Genomic DNA, 15,421 nt, shown 5'->3' with positions numbered 1-15,421 from the left:
TTGCCACGCCGAACCGAATCCGAATTTGCATATGCAATTTAGGGGCGGGGAGTAAAATCCTGTGACTTTTTGTCACAAAACAAGGAAGTAAAAAATGTTTTCCCTTCCCACCCCTAATTTGCATATGCAAATTAGGATTCAGATTTGGTATTCGGCCAAATCTCTCGCAAAGGATTCGGGGGTTTGGCCGAATCCAAAATAGTGGATTCGGTGCATCCCTACTTCTTACTTACTTTCCCTGCAGGTTTACTGACTCACCTTTGCACCCGCCCACTATATTATAAGAGAGCACCATCCAACTTTTTATGCCACTGGCTATGTATTGTAGCATTTATACTTTGGAGGACCACACTTGGATTTTTGTTAGCAGGGTAAATACAGATAGGGAACCTATTATTCAGAATGCTTTCCAGATAAGGGAACTTTCCATCATTTTGGTTTCTATACCTTAAGTCTACTGAAAATCATTTAAACATTAAACAAACTAAGTATGATTGTTTTGCCTCAAATAAAGATAGATTGTATCTTGTACAATGATATATTGTATCAAGTACAATGTACTGTTTTATTATTACAAAGAAAAAAGCATTTGTAAAAAAATGAGATTACTTGATTAAAATGTCTATGAAACATGGCTTGGATAACGAGTTTCCAGATAATGGATCCTATACGAGTATAACAATCATACTTTGCTCACTATTCTGTTCTTTCTAATCTTCTTTTTGTGCTGTTTTCCTTCTGTCTCTGTGCTTAAACAGTTCCTCCTTCTTACATGCTTTAGTTAATTTCATGGGATGCTATAATCTTTTCTTTTCTTTTCTTTTCTTTCTTTCTTTCTTTCTTTCTTTCTTTCTTTCTTTCTTTCTTTCTTTCTTTCTTCTTTATTTTTCCTCTTTTTCTCATTACCCCACCTCTCCTCTTACTCTCTTCATTACCTTTTTATGTCATTTGCACCTTCTTCTCCACCTCTGTTTTACTGCCTTTTTCCTCGTCTCCTTTTGCACCCCTCCCGTTTGTTTCTGCCACCCAGATTTATCTCCTTCCACTTCAATCCCTTTTGATGCTCCTTTTTTGTTTCCCAATCTTACATTCTCTCCCTTTTCTAAATAAGCTTAACTTTCTCCTACTATTTTGCTTTTTTTCTTCCCCTTCAACATTTTAAATACACTTCATTATTCCCTAGTACGTTTCTACCATCGTTTTCCTTGCACGTTGCCCTTTGCTCTGTTCTGTCCCCTCTTTTTCTCTTGTGCCCTCTAACTGCACAAAGTGAACTCTACAGCCCCGTTGTAAGATAATTGCCATAGAGGCACACCTAAATATATAAAATATGTTATATATGTAACATATATAATATAGATGCATAACATAAATACACTCACTAAACTGAGAGTTTACTTAGCTGTAAACACTGATGGCGTAAACAAAAAAATGACTAATAGCCAGAAAATAATGGATACAATACAAATAAACTTATTTGTATTGTATGTCAATTGATAATTGTTTTATCAAAATGAGTTTCAAGAATGTAGTTCAGTAATGAAAGTTAAGCTGATTTAAGAAATGTACCATTTTAAATGTCTCTCATTTATTTTTACAACAAAGGCATTTTATTTTTGTATTTATTATTTTACTCTCACCTTTCTATTACATGTCTGTGTATATATAATTTTTTAAAAATGTTCTATTGCCTACAATCAGCTACATACATTATGTTGGGTATAATTCTCCTTTAAAATAAAAAAGCAGAATGTGCCAAATGCTAGCTAAACACGTATTACACAGATGCAGTATTCAGCAGGTCGTGCACACATCAAATTTTTACTTAACCCTTACATGTCAGAATTACACTTTCCATACTCACACTCAATATTAATCTAAAAATGTAATGTGGGCAACACTTATAAAAAGCTTACATTACCTTTGAATCATATCATACTTTCACTTTGTATGGGAACAATAAAGTCATTAGCATTCACTTATATTTCCAATGCAAAAATTACCTTCACCCCAAATATTGTTTCTTGCATACTGAAAAAAAATATTTATATTATCTATATTTTATATATGATTTATATATTATAAAATTATAAAAAAAACATTGGCTCTTGTTCCTGTAAGATTTTTTTAAAGGGAAAAAGTATGGTTTTCTCTACAGACAGAACATAAAGTTTAAATGTGTTTTACTTTTTAGAGTACATATACATTATATGGAAGGTAATTTACTTTTGTCATGTAGATTAGAAGCAAGGGCATGGCTGCTTGATATTTTCACCAAATATATTGTAATACACCAAAGAAAATGTGAAATATAAGGGTACTGTAAGACACAGCAAGGTATATTTATGGGCAATAAAACATTTAAAAATAGGGTTACCACCTGATTGGCATTTTTCTGGCCTGGCTGGTACAACATGATACTTCATACCAAAGTTTTTAATAGGGAAGTGAGTTTAAAATATACAAAGGTTGGTATTTTTCCCAGATAATGTGGTAAACCTATTTATCAACAAGTCAGGTATAATACCACATAGAATTCAAATTAGCTTCTTGTATAACATAAGATGGGGATGACTATTATTATCATTTATTTATATACCATATATCAGTGGTGTAACTAGATATTGCTGGGCCCACAGCAAATTATTTTTCAGGCCCCAAAAATGTCTAGAGGTTGACATGTTTTACCAGTATTTATTCAAAATGTATATGAGTTAGGGTCTCATAAGGCTCCTATACCTCCTGGGGCCCCCTGCAGCCGCAGGGTCTGCTTCCTATATAGTTACACCCCTGCCACTTATAGCAACTTATTCTGCAGCACCTTAGACATTATATATTATTCACATCAGTAGAAGACAATTAATCAGCCTGTATACTTTTGGAGTGTGGGGAGAACAAAGAGACTTCTTTTAAATAATGCCCTCCTTGGCTACAATTGAAAGACATTAATTGGCCTTAAATGGCCAGAAACTCTTTCAATGTTAAATATGCTTGTATTCTTATGCCACACATTTTTCATTTCATTCTTGAAAATGCAAAAATAAAGATTTTTTTAAAAAGGCTAGAAGCTGCCCTAAAATGCATTTAAACATAAGATTAATTTACTTTGTGTTTAAAAAAAAAAAGAAAGAAAAAAGGTTCATATTTCTTGAAAGCATGAAATTTGTATTTATTATCTGTAGTATGTATATTACTATGCATGCATTTAAAAATACCTGTAGTTTAATATGATATGGCTTTTGGCTCATTTTTAAAATTAGGTTGTTCGGCCATCTCTATTAATAACTTTGGTATCAAGTATCATTTTGCTGGCTGGCACAGGCAACCCTATGTGAATGTCTACCGACATTACCTGTATGTAATCTGCATGTTTGATACACCCTTCCAGGGCCAGACTGGAAATCTAGGGGGGAAAGCTATTTTAAATATTAGTTTGGTATAGATATGCACCTCTCTAATTTACAGCACAGTAGAATATGTTGGTGTTTACTGAATAAGGTAAAAGCAGAAGTTTACCTTTCTCTCATTTGAAATATGTTAATGGATACAGTATTAGAGGAAACAGTACAATGCCTGACCAGCCAGCTGTTACTAAATGAGTAAATCTGACAGGAAGTGAGGAGTGTCAGCTCTTCTGTATTTTTTATCCACTGTTACACCATCCAGTAAATCAGATTAAATTTTCAGTCTAGACAAACCAACAATCCTCCACACCCTTGAAGTCACATACACGACTAAACAGTTGGGCAACCAAATCTGGGCATATGTAACCAATATTAGACCTAACCATGCATAATAGGGGAAATATAAACAAAGCAAAAGTAATTTGTTTCTGTAAGCAATATGTAATATCCAAGCAGTGTTGAGAGAGATATATATATATATATATATATATATATATATATATATATATATATATATATATATATATATATATATATATATATATATATATATATATATATATATATATATATTATATATATATATATATATATATACACGTTATACACACACATATAATTGCTAAATATGATTTTCAGCATATTTTTATGAATGTACATGTGACGGTGCATAGAGATATTATCACAAAATAAAATGTAGGGTTGCACCATATACATAGTCACTGTAGAAAGGAAAGAAACATTTGTAATGTTTCTACTATTTCCCCCAATTATATGTTTTATATTATACACATTTCATTTTATATTACTAAATAAATCCCTAATTACCTATCTGCGGACTGTTTTGTTTGCCATGCTTTTTTTTATTTTGCTCAAAACCCTGCAGTGAGTTTCAGGGTTTCAGAGAGCATCTGTTATCCCTTTGGTCTTTGTTAATTTATAAACATAGTTAGAAGCTCAGCCATAAATAAGACAGAATTGCTTGTCTGAATCTGAAAATCCAGCATCACAGACCTGCCAAGGTTGTATATATAAGTGAATGGGAAAGGTCCCTATCCTATTTGGAAGTTTCTGTGGTCTGCACTGGAATTAGCCTGAATATCCGACTCAGAACTTTTCGGGCACAAATCCGAAAAATTCTAGTTTTTCAGGGAAAAAAAATTTCTCGAGCAATTTGAGAAAAAACGCAGAAAAAAATGTACGATTCGGATTTCGCAAGATTTTTCTGGGTTTGTCCCCAATCAGATTAAATTGTGCGTTTTTAATAATAAATACGGTCAAATTGTGGATTCTAGTTTGGTTGGACTTTTTTGATTAAAATACTCAGACAGATATAAGGCCCTTAGAGTGCTGAAATGTTTCACCACTCATCTGAGTGGCTTCTTCAGTTCAACTAAAGTGGTAGGGAATTCTATAAATGCGGGGGAATATCCTACGACTTATTGAAGTGAAGAAGCCACTCAAAAAGTTTTAAAGAATAACTTTAAATGTCCAGTTGCCTTTGACTTGATTCTACTAGATACTGTATGCAGGGGGGCCCGGGGAACACCGGGGCTGCTGCCGCATGGCCCCTCTCCACGTCCCCTGCCGAGTCGACTCCCCGCCAAGTCGTCCCCCGCAGCACTGCATGCGCACACTTTGTATTTGCCTCGACCTGCCCAAAATAGAGGGGTCGCGGCAGGAAACTTAATCTGGGGAGCGAATCTAGGGAGCAGGTCTTGGCCGGTGGAGACCACAAGAGCCTGGGCCCACTGGGTTTTTTCCTGGAGCCCCGCCGGCCCAGTCCGACCCTGACTGTATACGTTGACCCCAGATAAATGAGACTCTTCACAGACGTTCTTTTATTAGGGAAAAATGTGTTATCAAGTTTACTTTAGCCATTTCATCCCCCATATAAGCATGAAGGTACTAGGCTATTTATAGAGGAAGGAAATATTTAATTTCAGAGACAAATTATGTTTCAACCTTATCTCAACATTAATTTTTGCCCATGGCTTTTCTTCAGGGTCAGGTTATTTGTGGTGTTATGGGGGGAAGCCTTTGGAGTTGCACAACCCCCTACGACCTGCCCTGCTGCCCATGAGCAAAAAGAACAATACTATGCAGTACTTTTGAGGGAAGCTGATTCGAACTTCAGTTTGGAACACACTACTATGTGGCTTTCCTCATGAATCCAAAAACACATGTTACTAGCAGAAACCTAAACAACTGCATTTCCCGCCACAACTACGAGTAACCCCTGATTTCTAATATAAGGTCAGCAATTGTCCTAGGCGGAGGGGGGGGGGCTTTTCGAACCGGTGGGCGGTTTACTCTATTCCCGCCTCTGGCTCCTCCTTTCCCTTCCGCACAATGGAACATCCTCGCGTCACAGTGAAGGAGGCAGGTAGGCTCTCTGCTGTGACGTCTACTCGCCCGCCCTTTCCCCTCCTCACTCAGCCTGTGGAGGAGCCGTTAGAAAATGGCCGCTGCGCCGAGCGGAGAGGAGAGACTGTGAGTGAGGGGGTGCGCCTCGGCCGGTCTGCTTTCCTCCCTTTCTCCCCGCATGCCTGTCATGATCTCCTCCTGTGTGTGAGAGGGGCGGGCCCCTGCTGGGTGTTTGTATGCCGAGCGCTATAATGGTATTCTTGGGGTGGGGAGGCGGGGCTGTGCTAGAATAAAATGTCACAGTTTGTGCTGCTTGGAGCTGCGTTTTTTTGGGGGGTGCTTATGACGCTTGCTTTGTGTTGGTGCTGCTGCTGGCAGGGAAAGGGTTCCAATGACAGCACCCCCATGTTGCACTGTTAGCTTGCCATTGCGTCATTGAGCCCATCAGAATAGGAGGCCTGCTTTCTGTATACACAAGCAACAGCAGGGGCCTGGCCAGGGGTATCTGCTGCAGGACACGCCCCTCTCTGGCAATATTTGCTCTTGTGGTACCCAATCTCCCGACTATCTGCTCTGTTGCAGTGTCCTGTGAATGTCCCTACGCACCCTGCTGCTGTACTCAAATGTACTCAAATGCACTGCTGCTACGTCATTTGTCCCCTGCATCCCAGTGACCTAATTCTAGGGGTACGCCAGGTTTCCTTGGATACCCCTGTGTCATGTGGTGACCCGTATAGGGCCTCATTTGCAAACCGAAATACAGTCACCCGTAGCAACCAATCAAAGCATTTCTTATCGGCTGTAATGAAAACGCTTTGATTGCATTTTGCAAGTTTACTGGCGGATGAAATAAGGTGCTTCTGTTTATATCTGCCAGGTGACACTTTATTTAAAGCGTTGGTTCACCTTTCAGTTAACTTTTGTTATAGAATGGCTAATGCTACCTTTCAATTGGTCTTCATTATTTTATTTATTTTATAGTTTTTGAATGATTGCCCTTTAAATTTTGATTCTTTCCATCTTTCACTGACCCCCTTCTATAAAAACAAATGGGCTACAAATGTATTGTTAAGGCTATTTTTTATATCTCTCCTATACATAATCCAGTCTCTTAATCAAATAAGTGCATGGCTGCTCAGGTAAAGCTGGCCATAGACGCAACGATCCGATCGTACAAATCGTGGATTAGTACGATTTTCGGACCATGTGTGGAGAGTCCCGTCATTTTTCGTCCGGCGGAGATCGATTGTTTGGTCGATCAGACAGGTTAAAAGATTTCTGTCGGCTGCTGATAATATCTCTGCATGTATTGCCGATCATACGATTTTCAGAGGGAGACTGTCACTAGCTTTGTCTATCGTATGATTGCTGTCAGGGGCAGAACATCGGCTGATCTGTTCTTTAACTACTTTATTTGGTCGGAATGGTAAGACATTGATCTGAATGGTTAGTGACTGGTCGGGAGATGGGGAAGTCCGATCGTACAATGATTCCTACGATTGGATCTTTGCGTCAATGGCCAGCTTCATTGGGACCCCAGCAACCAGACTGCTGAAATGGCAAACTGGAGAGCTGCTGAATAACTCAAAAACCAGAAATAATAAAAATACGAAAAACCAATTGCAGATTTCCTCAGAATATCCCTTTCTATATCATACTAACATTTAATTCAAAGGTTAACAACCCTTTAAACACTGTATTGGTGCCCTCCTCCATACTCTGGTGATGTTTTACACTATGCACACTCTGGGGGTTATTTATTAAAGTCTAAATGGGAAATTTTTTTAGTATGTTTACTATAAAATCTGAATTTTTAGTGGAAAAAAAACCTCACATTTTTTGAGATGTATTATACCCTGAGGCTGCAAAAAGTCAGAATCTGAAAATACTCCATCTTCAACCTGTCGAGGTCCTGTTGAAGTGGCAGAGGTCCTATTTGGAACTTAAGATATTTTTTATTATTGTCTGCGCTGGGTTTTGTCCGATAATCCGAACATTACGGCTTTTCTGATGCTTTCACGAAAAATTCTGACCTTTTCAAGCATCCAATCCGAAAAATTAAGATTTATTTTTTTTTTGTGCGTCAATCCGAAAAAGTTGCGCTTTTTGACAATCTGATTTTTTTCGTGGTTTTTTTTTTCATGATAAGAGTAAATTGTGGACTTAAATTTGGCCAGATTTTTTTTTTTTTAATCAATCAGAGAAATTAGGATTTTTTTAAATAACCCCCTCTGTGTTTTAATCCATAGAAGTCCCATAGGAGTGCTTTAAAGGGATACTGTCATGGGAAAAAAAAAATTCAAAATGAATCCGTTAATAGTGCTGCTCCAGCAGAATTCTGCACTGAAATCCATTTCTCAAAAGGGCAAACAGATTTTTTTATATTCAATTTAGAAATCTAACATGGGGCTAGACATATTGTCAATTTCCCAGCTGCCCCAAGTCATGTGACTTGTGCTCTGATAAACTTCAGTCACTCTTTACTGCTGTACTGCAAGTTGGAGTTATATCACCCCCTCCCTTTTCCCCCCCAGCAGCCAAACAAAAGAACAATGGGAAGGTAACAACACTCAATAGTAAAAACCCATGTCTCACTGAGACGCATTCAGTTACATTGAGAAGGAAAAACAGCAATCTGCCAGAAAGCATTTATCTCCTAAAGTGCAGGCACAAGTCACATGACTTGGGGCAGCTGGGAAATTGACAAAATGTCTAGCCCCATGTCAGATTTCAAAATTGAATATAACAAAAATCTGTTTGCTCTTTAGAGAAATGGATTTAAGTGCAGAATTCTGCTGGAGTAGCACTATTAACTGATGCGTTTTGAAAAAAACATGTTTTCCGATGACAGGATCCCTTTAAGATTTAAACAGCCATAATTATTTTACTGCGTATAAATACCACAGTGTACAGGATACCTATATTCATCTAGGCTCGCAGTACACATAAGCAGAAATACCCATCACAACATATTAATTACCGTAAACTAAAGTTTGCCAATGACATTTAGTATGATTTTTAGTATTTGTACTTTGGTACGATAATCCATTGTCATTCAGGCAGGTTTGAAAATGTAATCTGCTGATGCACTATATCTGCTAGTGTAAGGAACACAGACAGGTGAGGAAGTGTACAGGAACCGCAGCTGCTCTTCACTTCCTGATTATCTGACAGCCCAAACAAGAAAAGCAATTGGCATACCATGTATGCCCCCTTGTGCATTAACTGTATATTTGGTCAGCCCAAATATGTCTTTCAGCTTTCCAGATCTAATGAAGAATTAGGGAGGTCGCTAATATATGCAGATGGCTAAGTGATTTCAGTGATTGCATTTGCAGGAACACCTTGCGGACAAGTGAAATAACAGGTGCTATTTTGCACCTTAAAGGGATTCTGTCTTTATTTTTATTGTGTAGTTTTTATTTCTAAAGGACGCTGCAAATAATTCACTCTGCCGTATAAAATTTAATTCGGCAACCAACAAGTGTATTTTTTTAGTTGTAATATTGGTGTGTAGGCAGCCAACTCAGGTCATTTTGACTGGTCATGTGATTTCAGGAAGAGGCAGCACCACTTGATGGAACTGCTTTCAGACAGGCTATTGTTTCTCCTACACAATGTAACTGAAGGCGTCACATGGGACATAGATATTTTTCTATTGAGTGCTATTTTAATATCTACCAGGGAGCTGTTATCTGGTTACTTTCCATTGTTCTGTTGACAAGCTGTTGGGGGGTTGGAGAGAGGGGTGATATCACTCAGGAAAGTGCAGCAGTAAGGGCTAGTCCACACGGGGAGATAGCGACGCGTTTGCGGTCGCGGCGACAAAGCGCGGCGACAGTTTTGTATGGGCGCCTATGTAAAAACGCCTGTGCTAACCACACGAGGCGATGCGCTTTTCAACAGTCGCCTGAAAATGCCTCGCCAGGCTTTTTCAGACGACTGTTGAAAAGCGCATCGCCTCGTGTGGTTAGCACAGGCGTTTTTACATAGGCGCCCATACAAAACTGTCGCCTGCGCCGGTCGCGGCGACTGTCGCGGCTCTTTGTCGCCGCGACCGCAAACGCGTCGCTATCTCCCCGTGTGGACTAGCCCTAAAGGGTGACTGACGTTTATTAGAGTACAAGTCACAAGATTGAGGGCACATGGGAAACTGACAACATGACTAGCCCCATGTCAGATTTCAAAATTGATTATAAAAATATCTGTTTGCTCTTTTGGATTTCAGTGCAGAAGTCTGCTGAAGCAGCAATATTAACTGATGTGTTTTGAAAGAAAAAAAAAAAATGTTTTCCCGTGACAGTATCCCTTTAAGGCAGCACATAGGACATGTGAGTTTGAGGAGAAAGTGGCGGTGCCATGGAAGAAAATACCAGAGGCCAGCGTGTTTTGACATCACCAGTGCTTTAGGCTTTTCTTTCCTATTAGATGCAAACACTGCTGCCCTTCTAACTAGACTTTTCTAGACATCTTGCAATTTATTTTTGTTACGTCGTAAAAAAAAGGGTCCTCCACCCAAAAACAGTTGTTTGCATAATGAAAGAAAATGTAATACTAAGCAACTTTCAAATATGCATTCATTAAACATTTCCTATGGTTTTAAAACTATTTGTAAAAAAAGTAATTGCTATTGAAAGCAGTGTAAGTTCATCCTTTTCTGTTCTTTGGTTCTGACTCATGAAACAATTGAGCAAAAGTCAGTTTTGCTGCTTCGGCTACACTGTTATGCTATAAAACGAGATTAAAAAAAAAAGAGCTAGAGTCAGTGGTGCAGAAAATGTAAACTGCCAGATGCAGCTTTCAGTTGCATTTCCATTTAAACCATTGGAATGTGTAAGTAATGTATATTGGAAAGTTTCTTAGAATTATAGTTTATTTTGCTATATAATAAACTGTTTTCAGTTCGCAGTATTGCCCGTTGCATGGTATTTTCTAGTGTTTTGAAGTTGCAACAAATTGCAGGTGACAGGTAGCACTATGTATCATTGCCCTTAGGCTAATGTCATGCTTGGTGCTATTTCAGTGGTGTATTTTCAGGGCAAGGAAATCTCTATTCCATACTTCCCTCCCCTAAAATATAGTAGGGGCTTTTCATGCCTCTTATTTTAAGCTGCCTGTCCAATTTTCCTTTTCCTAAAGCAACTGTATTTCTTTATTCAAGTGGCACATTGGGCTGTGTTTTCTACAAATGCTTATAAAAGAAAATGAAAAATGTGCTCCACTCCTTTTAAAAGTGCACTGGCATGGCTGTGCAGATCTGCACGAAAATGTTTGCTTTTGTATGTGTGCGCCTACAAGCTGATGCCATGTCTGCCAGTGCACTTTTAAGAGGGAGTGCATTGTAGTGGCATGCGGGTCGAGAAATTCTCAACCCGCACCCGACCGTAACCCACCCCCTCCCAACTCATGCCCGGCCTGTCGTTCCCCCTCTATTTATATCGCAAGTCTATAAATTTAGGCAGCTGAAGTTGGCAATGCTAGGTCAGGTAGAATGCACAATAGGGCCTGCAAGAAAAGCCAATGCATGGGGGCGCCCGGAACTCGCGGGACCCGAGGGTAGGGCAGATTTAATACCAGCTCCTGCAAAAAAATCTTTGGGTCGCGGTCATGTCTGGGTTGAGCTCTTCTCCTGCTCTCCCACCCACAACCTTAACATTTCATGCAGGAGCTGGTCTGAACCCCCCCAATCCTCTGGTCCATTGGCTAGTGCATTGGCTTTTCTTGCAGGCCCTATTGTGCATTCTACCTGACCTTTACTGAAGTCTGTGCAATTATTACAATTGATACATTACTTACAGTTATCATCGATACATTAGTAAAATTTCTCTAAAGCCTCAGAGGAATCCCAGGATCAATAAATGTAGCAAGTCGTAACAATTTAGAGATCCAGCAACCTGGTTTACATAGTAGCTACTAATGCCAAACACCAGAGAGACCGCAATAATTATAATAATGCATATATTGCATTTGTCTGTTTTTTGTAAATTTCAATTAACTGCGTTTTTGTGAGTTCAACACGCAAATCTCATTTTTATTTAATAAACACACAAAGAAATGCAATCTACTGCAATTACAAAATATATTTGCATTAAAATGAAAATATGAGCACAAATACAGTAGGCCGAACATAATGAAATCGATTAGCTGATATGTTCAGTTGTGCAGACCTTTGTCTCAGATTTACATCATATGCACATGAAGATGTAGTTTAACTGTATACTGATACTGTTGTTTTTAGATTTAGCAAAATGTGTGTGCATCAAATGCAGCTGTTTTTAAGATACTTGCATCAAAAGAGCTTCATTAATTACAGGGCTAAACGCGCCCTGTTATAGTTGTAATGAGAACATTTATACAACACATCCCTTAAACCAATCTGCGTGCAAGATTATACGAGCATCATTCTTAGTTGCAGTTCATTTACTGTACAGGGAAAAAATGGCACAGATTAATGTTAGTTCGTCACAGAGCAGTTTACACAGCCAGTGTTTTCTGACAGCTGCCTGCAGCACAGAAGGCTCTCAGACTTTGCATAGATCATTAAAGATCACACACTTTTGTGGGCAGACTTAGATGCCACATCCTGAAAGTAAAAGAAAAAGATTCATAAGCATATTCTAAGAAATCAAAAGGATATCACATGATGTAAACAGTTTACTGCTCTAGCGGTTAACAGTAATGAAAACTCCAAGAAACAGGTTATTGGGACTCAAACCCATGGTCAGATATTGGCCTGTTTGGTCGAAAACATAATCTGCTTGTACGTATCTAGTTTTACACTGTTGTCACACCACCACCAGAACTTTTCTGCAAAAACGTATTATAAAAAAAAAATCTATCACCAGTTATTTACAACTGTTGTCCAAAAACAGGAAAATTTGGATGTTTCTACAACTTACAGGCACTGTCACGATTGACAGCATCTTATTGCTTGTGCTTTTATTTACATCTAGTGAGTTTGATTCATGGGACTTGCTCTTTAAAGATCACAATAGGCTATGCTAATGCATCAGTGCTGCTTAAGGAAACCGCTCGTATGCTAAGTATGTTCGGTCATGTACAAAGCCATCAATTGCCTACGCTAGTGGTTTTGTGCAGGTATCCTATTGAACTCTCTCTACTTGCTTTTCTATTTTCTGCAGGCATGAATACTGCTAACAGTTTAGTATTTCATGTGCTTGGGTGCTAAGTCATTTTATTGTTTTACAATTTGAATTCTTGTTTCTAAACACCGTATGCTCAGTGACACAATGACGTAAACATGTACCAATTCCATAAGCTTTAATGGCCTGTAAAGTCCTGCTGAACTGAATTGAATATTACAGACATTTTCTCAAGGTTCCGTGAAATTTAGGTCAAACATGTTAAAGGAACAGTAACACCATAAAATGCAAGTGTTTTAAAGTAATGAAAATATCATGAACTTTTCCCCTGCACTGGTAAAACTGATGTTTGCTTCAGAAACTGCTGTGTAGCAATGGCGGAAATTGAAAATGGCTAAATGGCACAGGTTAAATAATGGATAACAGATATTACTTTAAAAAACTTAAATTTTTTTGATATTACTGTTCCACGGTATTGTATTGTTATGTAACTGTAGAATTGTGTGTGTATTGGCATAACTTAAACCTTGACAGTGAGGATAAGTAAGATCCCAACCATTTTTAGTAGCTGTCTTATGGAATACAGGTATGAAAACCGTTATCTAGAAAGCTCGAAATTATGGAAAGTCTGTTTCCCATAGACTCCATTTTATCCAAATTTTTAAAAAGTATTTCTAAAATGATTTCCTTTTTTCTCTGTAATAATAAAAGTGCCCTGTACTTGATTCAAACTAATATATAATTAGTCCTTATCAGAAGCTAAACCAGCCTGTTGGGTTTATTTAATATTTACATGACTTTCTAGTACACAAGGTATGAAGATCCAAATTACAGAAAGATCCTTTAAGCGGAAAGCCCCAGATCCTGAGTATTCTGTATAACAGGTCCCATACCTGTTCTGTAGTTCCTCTACATATGAGTTGTTATGGATACATGACATCTGAAATTATTATTCAAACATCATCCTTATCTGCTTCTAAAATACTGTATATTAATAAGACTAGAAGTGCCCCGTCACTCTTACTGGAAATGTGTGGGAGTTATGAGTATTGATGCGTGGAGACGGCAAGCTGGCCACAGGTACCTCAGGGGTGATTTCTGGGCACACCTTAAAAACTCTTCTCACTACAAAAACAGTATGCTTTGCAGCAGGGCTTGTAAGCACAGTGGTTACAATCTGCTCTATACGATCAGGATCTTGCAAATGGTATATGTTTTCTACAGGTGGAATGTACATTTGGCAGAGCCATTCTTGTTCACACACAGTTGTTCCCACTCATAAGACCATTTACTGTATGTGACAATGCTTTGTTCAATGATCATTTGCTAGATGCAATCTCAGGATGTCAAAAATGATGACCTAGTAGCCTTGTCTGACAGTACAATTTATTCCGTTGTATTCCCAAGACACTCATTACATCCCTTCCTTGCACTTCCAGAAACTGTTCATCACAAGTACAAGTCAGTTATGGTTAGTCCGTGCAGTACTTTATTGTAAATATATCTAACGTCATGGATTTGCCTGAAACCACCTTGAACAGGCCCAGTTAGGCTGCAGTTAATTATAATTATTATTATATCAGATGCAAGAAAGTCTCTGGTTTATGAATCGATGCTGTGCATTTAACACGCCAAGATATATATATGTACTGCCAGTCAGTAGATCTCATTTTGAAGAGGTTGGCAGCATGTTCTTTTCAATATGGCCTTGATTACAGAAGTGTAAAAAACTAAATACTTCTGTGCAATACTCATGAGTACAAAAATATAGCTTTAATGCTGCTTTTGGTTTAAACAGAAGAAGATTTAAATGCTGAGGTTTTATTTGTATAGGTCCAGGATGTACATATGTAAATGTATCTATTTTTGTGTGAGAAAACCTTTTTAAATTCTTGCATCTGAAAACATTTTGCCCATGTTCTGACTCTTGACTTTTGTGCACCATATAGAGCCAGACAACAGGCACCACAGCAAAGATAATGGAGAAATCCAGAAATGTACTATTTGCGAGTTTCATTTCCACATGTGAGATTTTTTAAGAAACTCTTTATATGTTTATTCGCTGTAAATTTTTAAAATAAAATTGAGTGTCTCGGGTGAATTTGGATGGAAGTGGTTTCCATAGGGGTTTGGAACATCATGGTTTATTTAAGCCAGTGACGTAAATAGAGTGTGCTGGACCCCCCTGCAAAACAAAAACTTCAGAGGAGCCCAGTGCGCTCCGATCTCCATCCTCCCACATCTGCCCACTCTCCACCAGGACCCTGCCCAATCTCTGCCCGGACCCTGCCTGAATTCTGCACATGCTCCACCCCTGTCTTTGTTTCCCGCCGCAGGTAAGAGAGCGGCTGGGGAAAGGGGGAGGTTTCTTGTTAACTATAGAGGAAACAGACCCAGCAGTCCGGGCTCCACTTTTCCCGGGCCTCCCTGCAACTGCGGGCTCTGCTCCCTCTATAGTTATGCCACTGAATAAAGCCTCTGTTTCATCTAGTATGTACATAAATATATTTAGGGGCAAAATACTAGCATTTAGAAAACGTATTCTCT

The 15,421-nt window shown here is 38.5% G+C and overlaps 1 protein-coding gene across 1 annotated transcript in view; it reads left to right on the top strand.

The window, feature by feature from the left end:
- Window positions 1-5,860: 5,860 nt before the first annotated feature.
- Window positions 5,861-15,421, top strand: part of mecp2.S (methyl-CpG binding protein 2 S homeolog) — a 31,247-nt gene continuing 21,686 nt past the window's right edge. The window contains 1 exon segment of the mRNA NM_001088385.1: window positions 5,861-5,897. Within this exon segment, the coding sequence (NP_001081854.1) occupies window positions 5,866-5,897 (32 nt within the window). The 5' untranslated portion in view covers window positions 5,861-5,865.

The sequence above is a fragment of the Xenopus laevis genome, chromosome 8S, assembly GCF_017654675.1.
Source record: "Xenopus laevis strain J_2021 chromosome 8S, Xenopus_laevis_v10.1, whole genome shotgun sequence".
Lineage (NCBI taxonomy): Eukaryota > Metazoa > Chordata > Amphibia > Anura > Pipidae > Xenopus > Xenopus laevis.
Note: the sequence above shows the minus strand (reverse complement) of the source record. Positions and strands in the feature narration are given on the sequence as shown.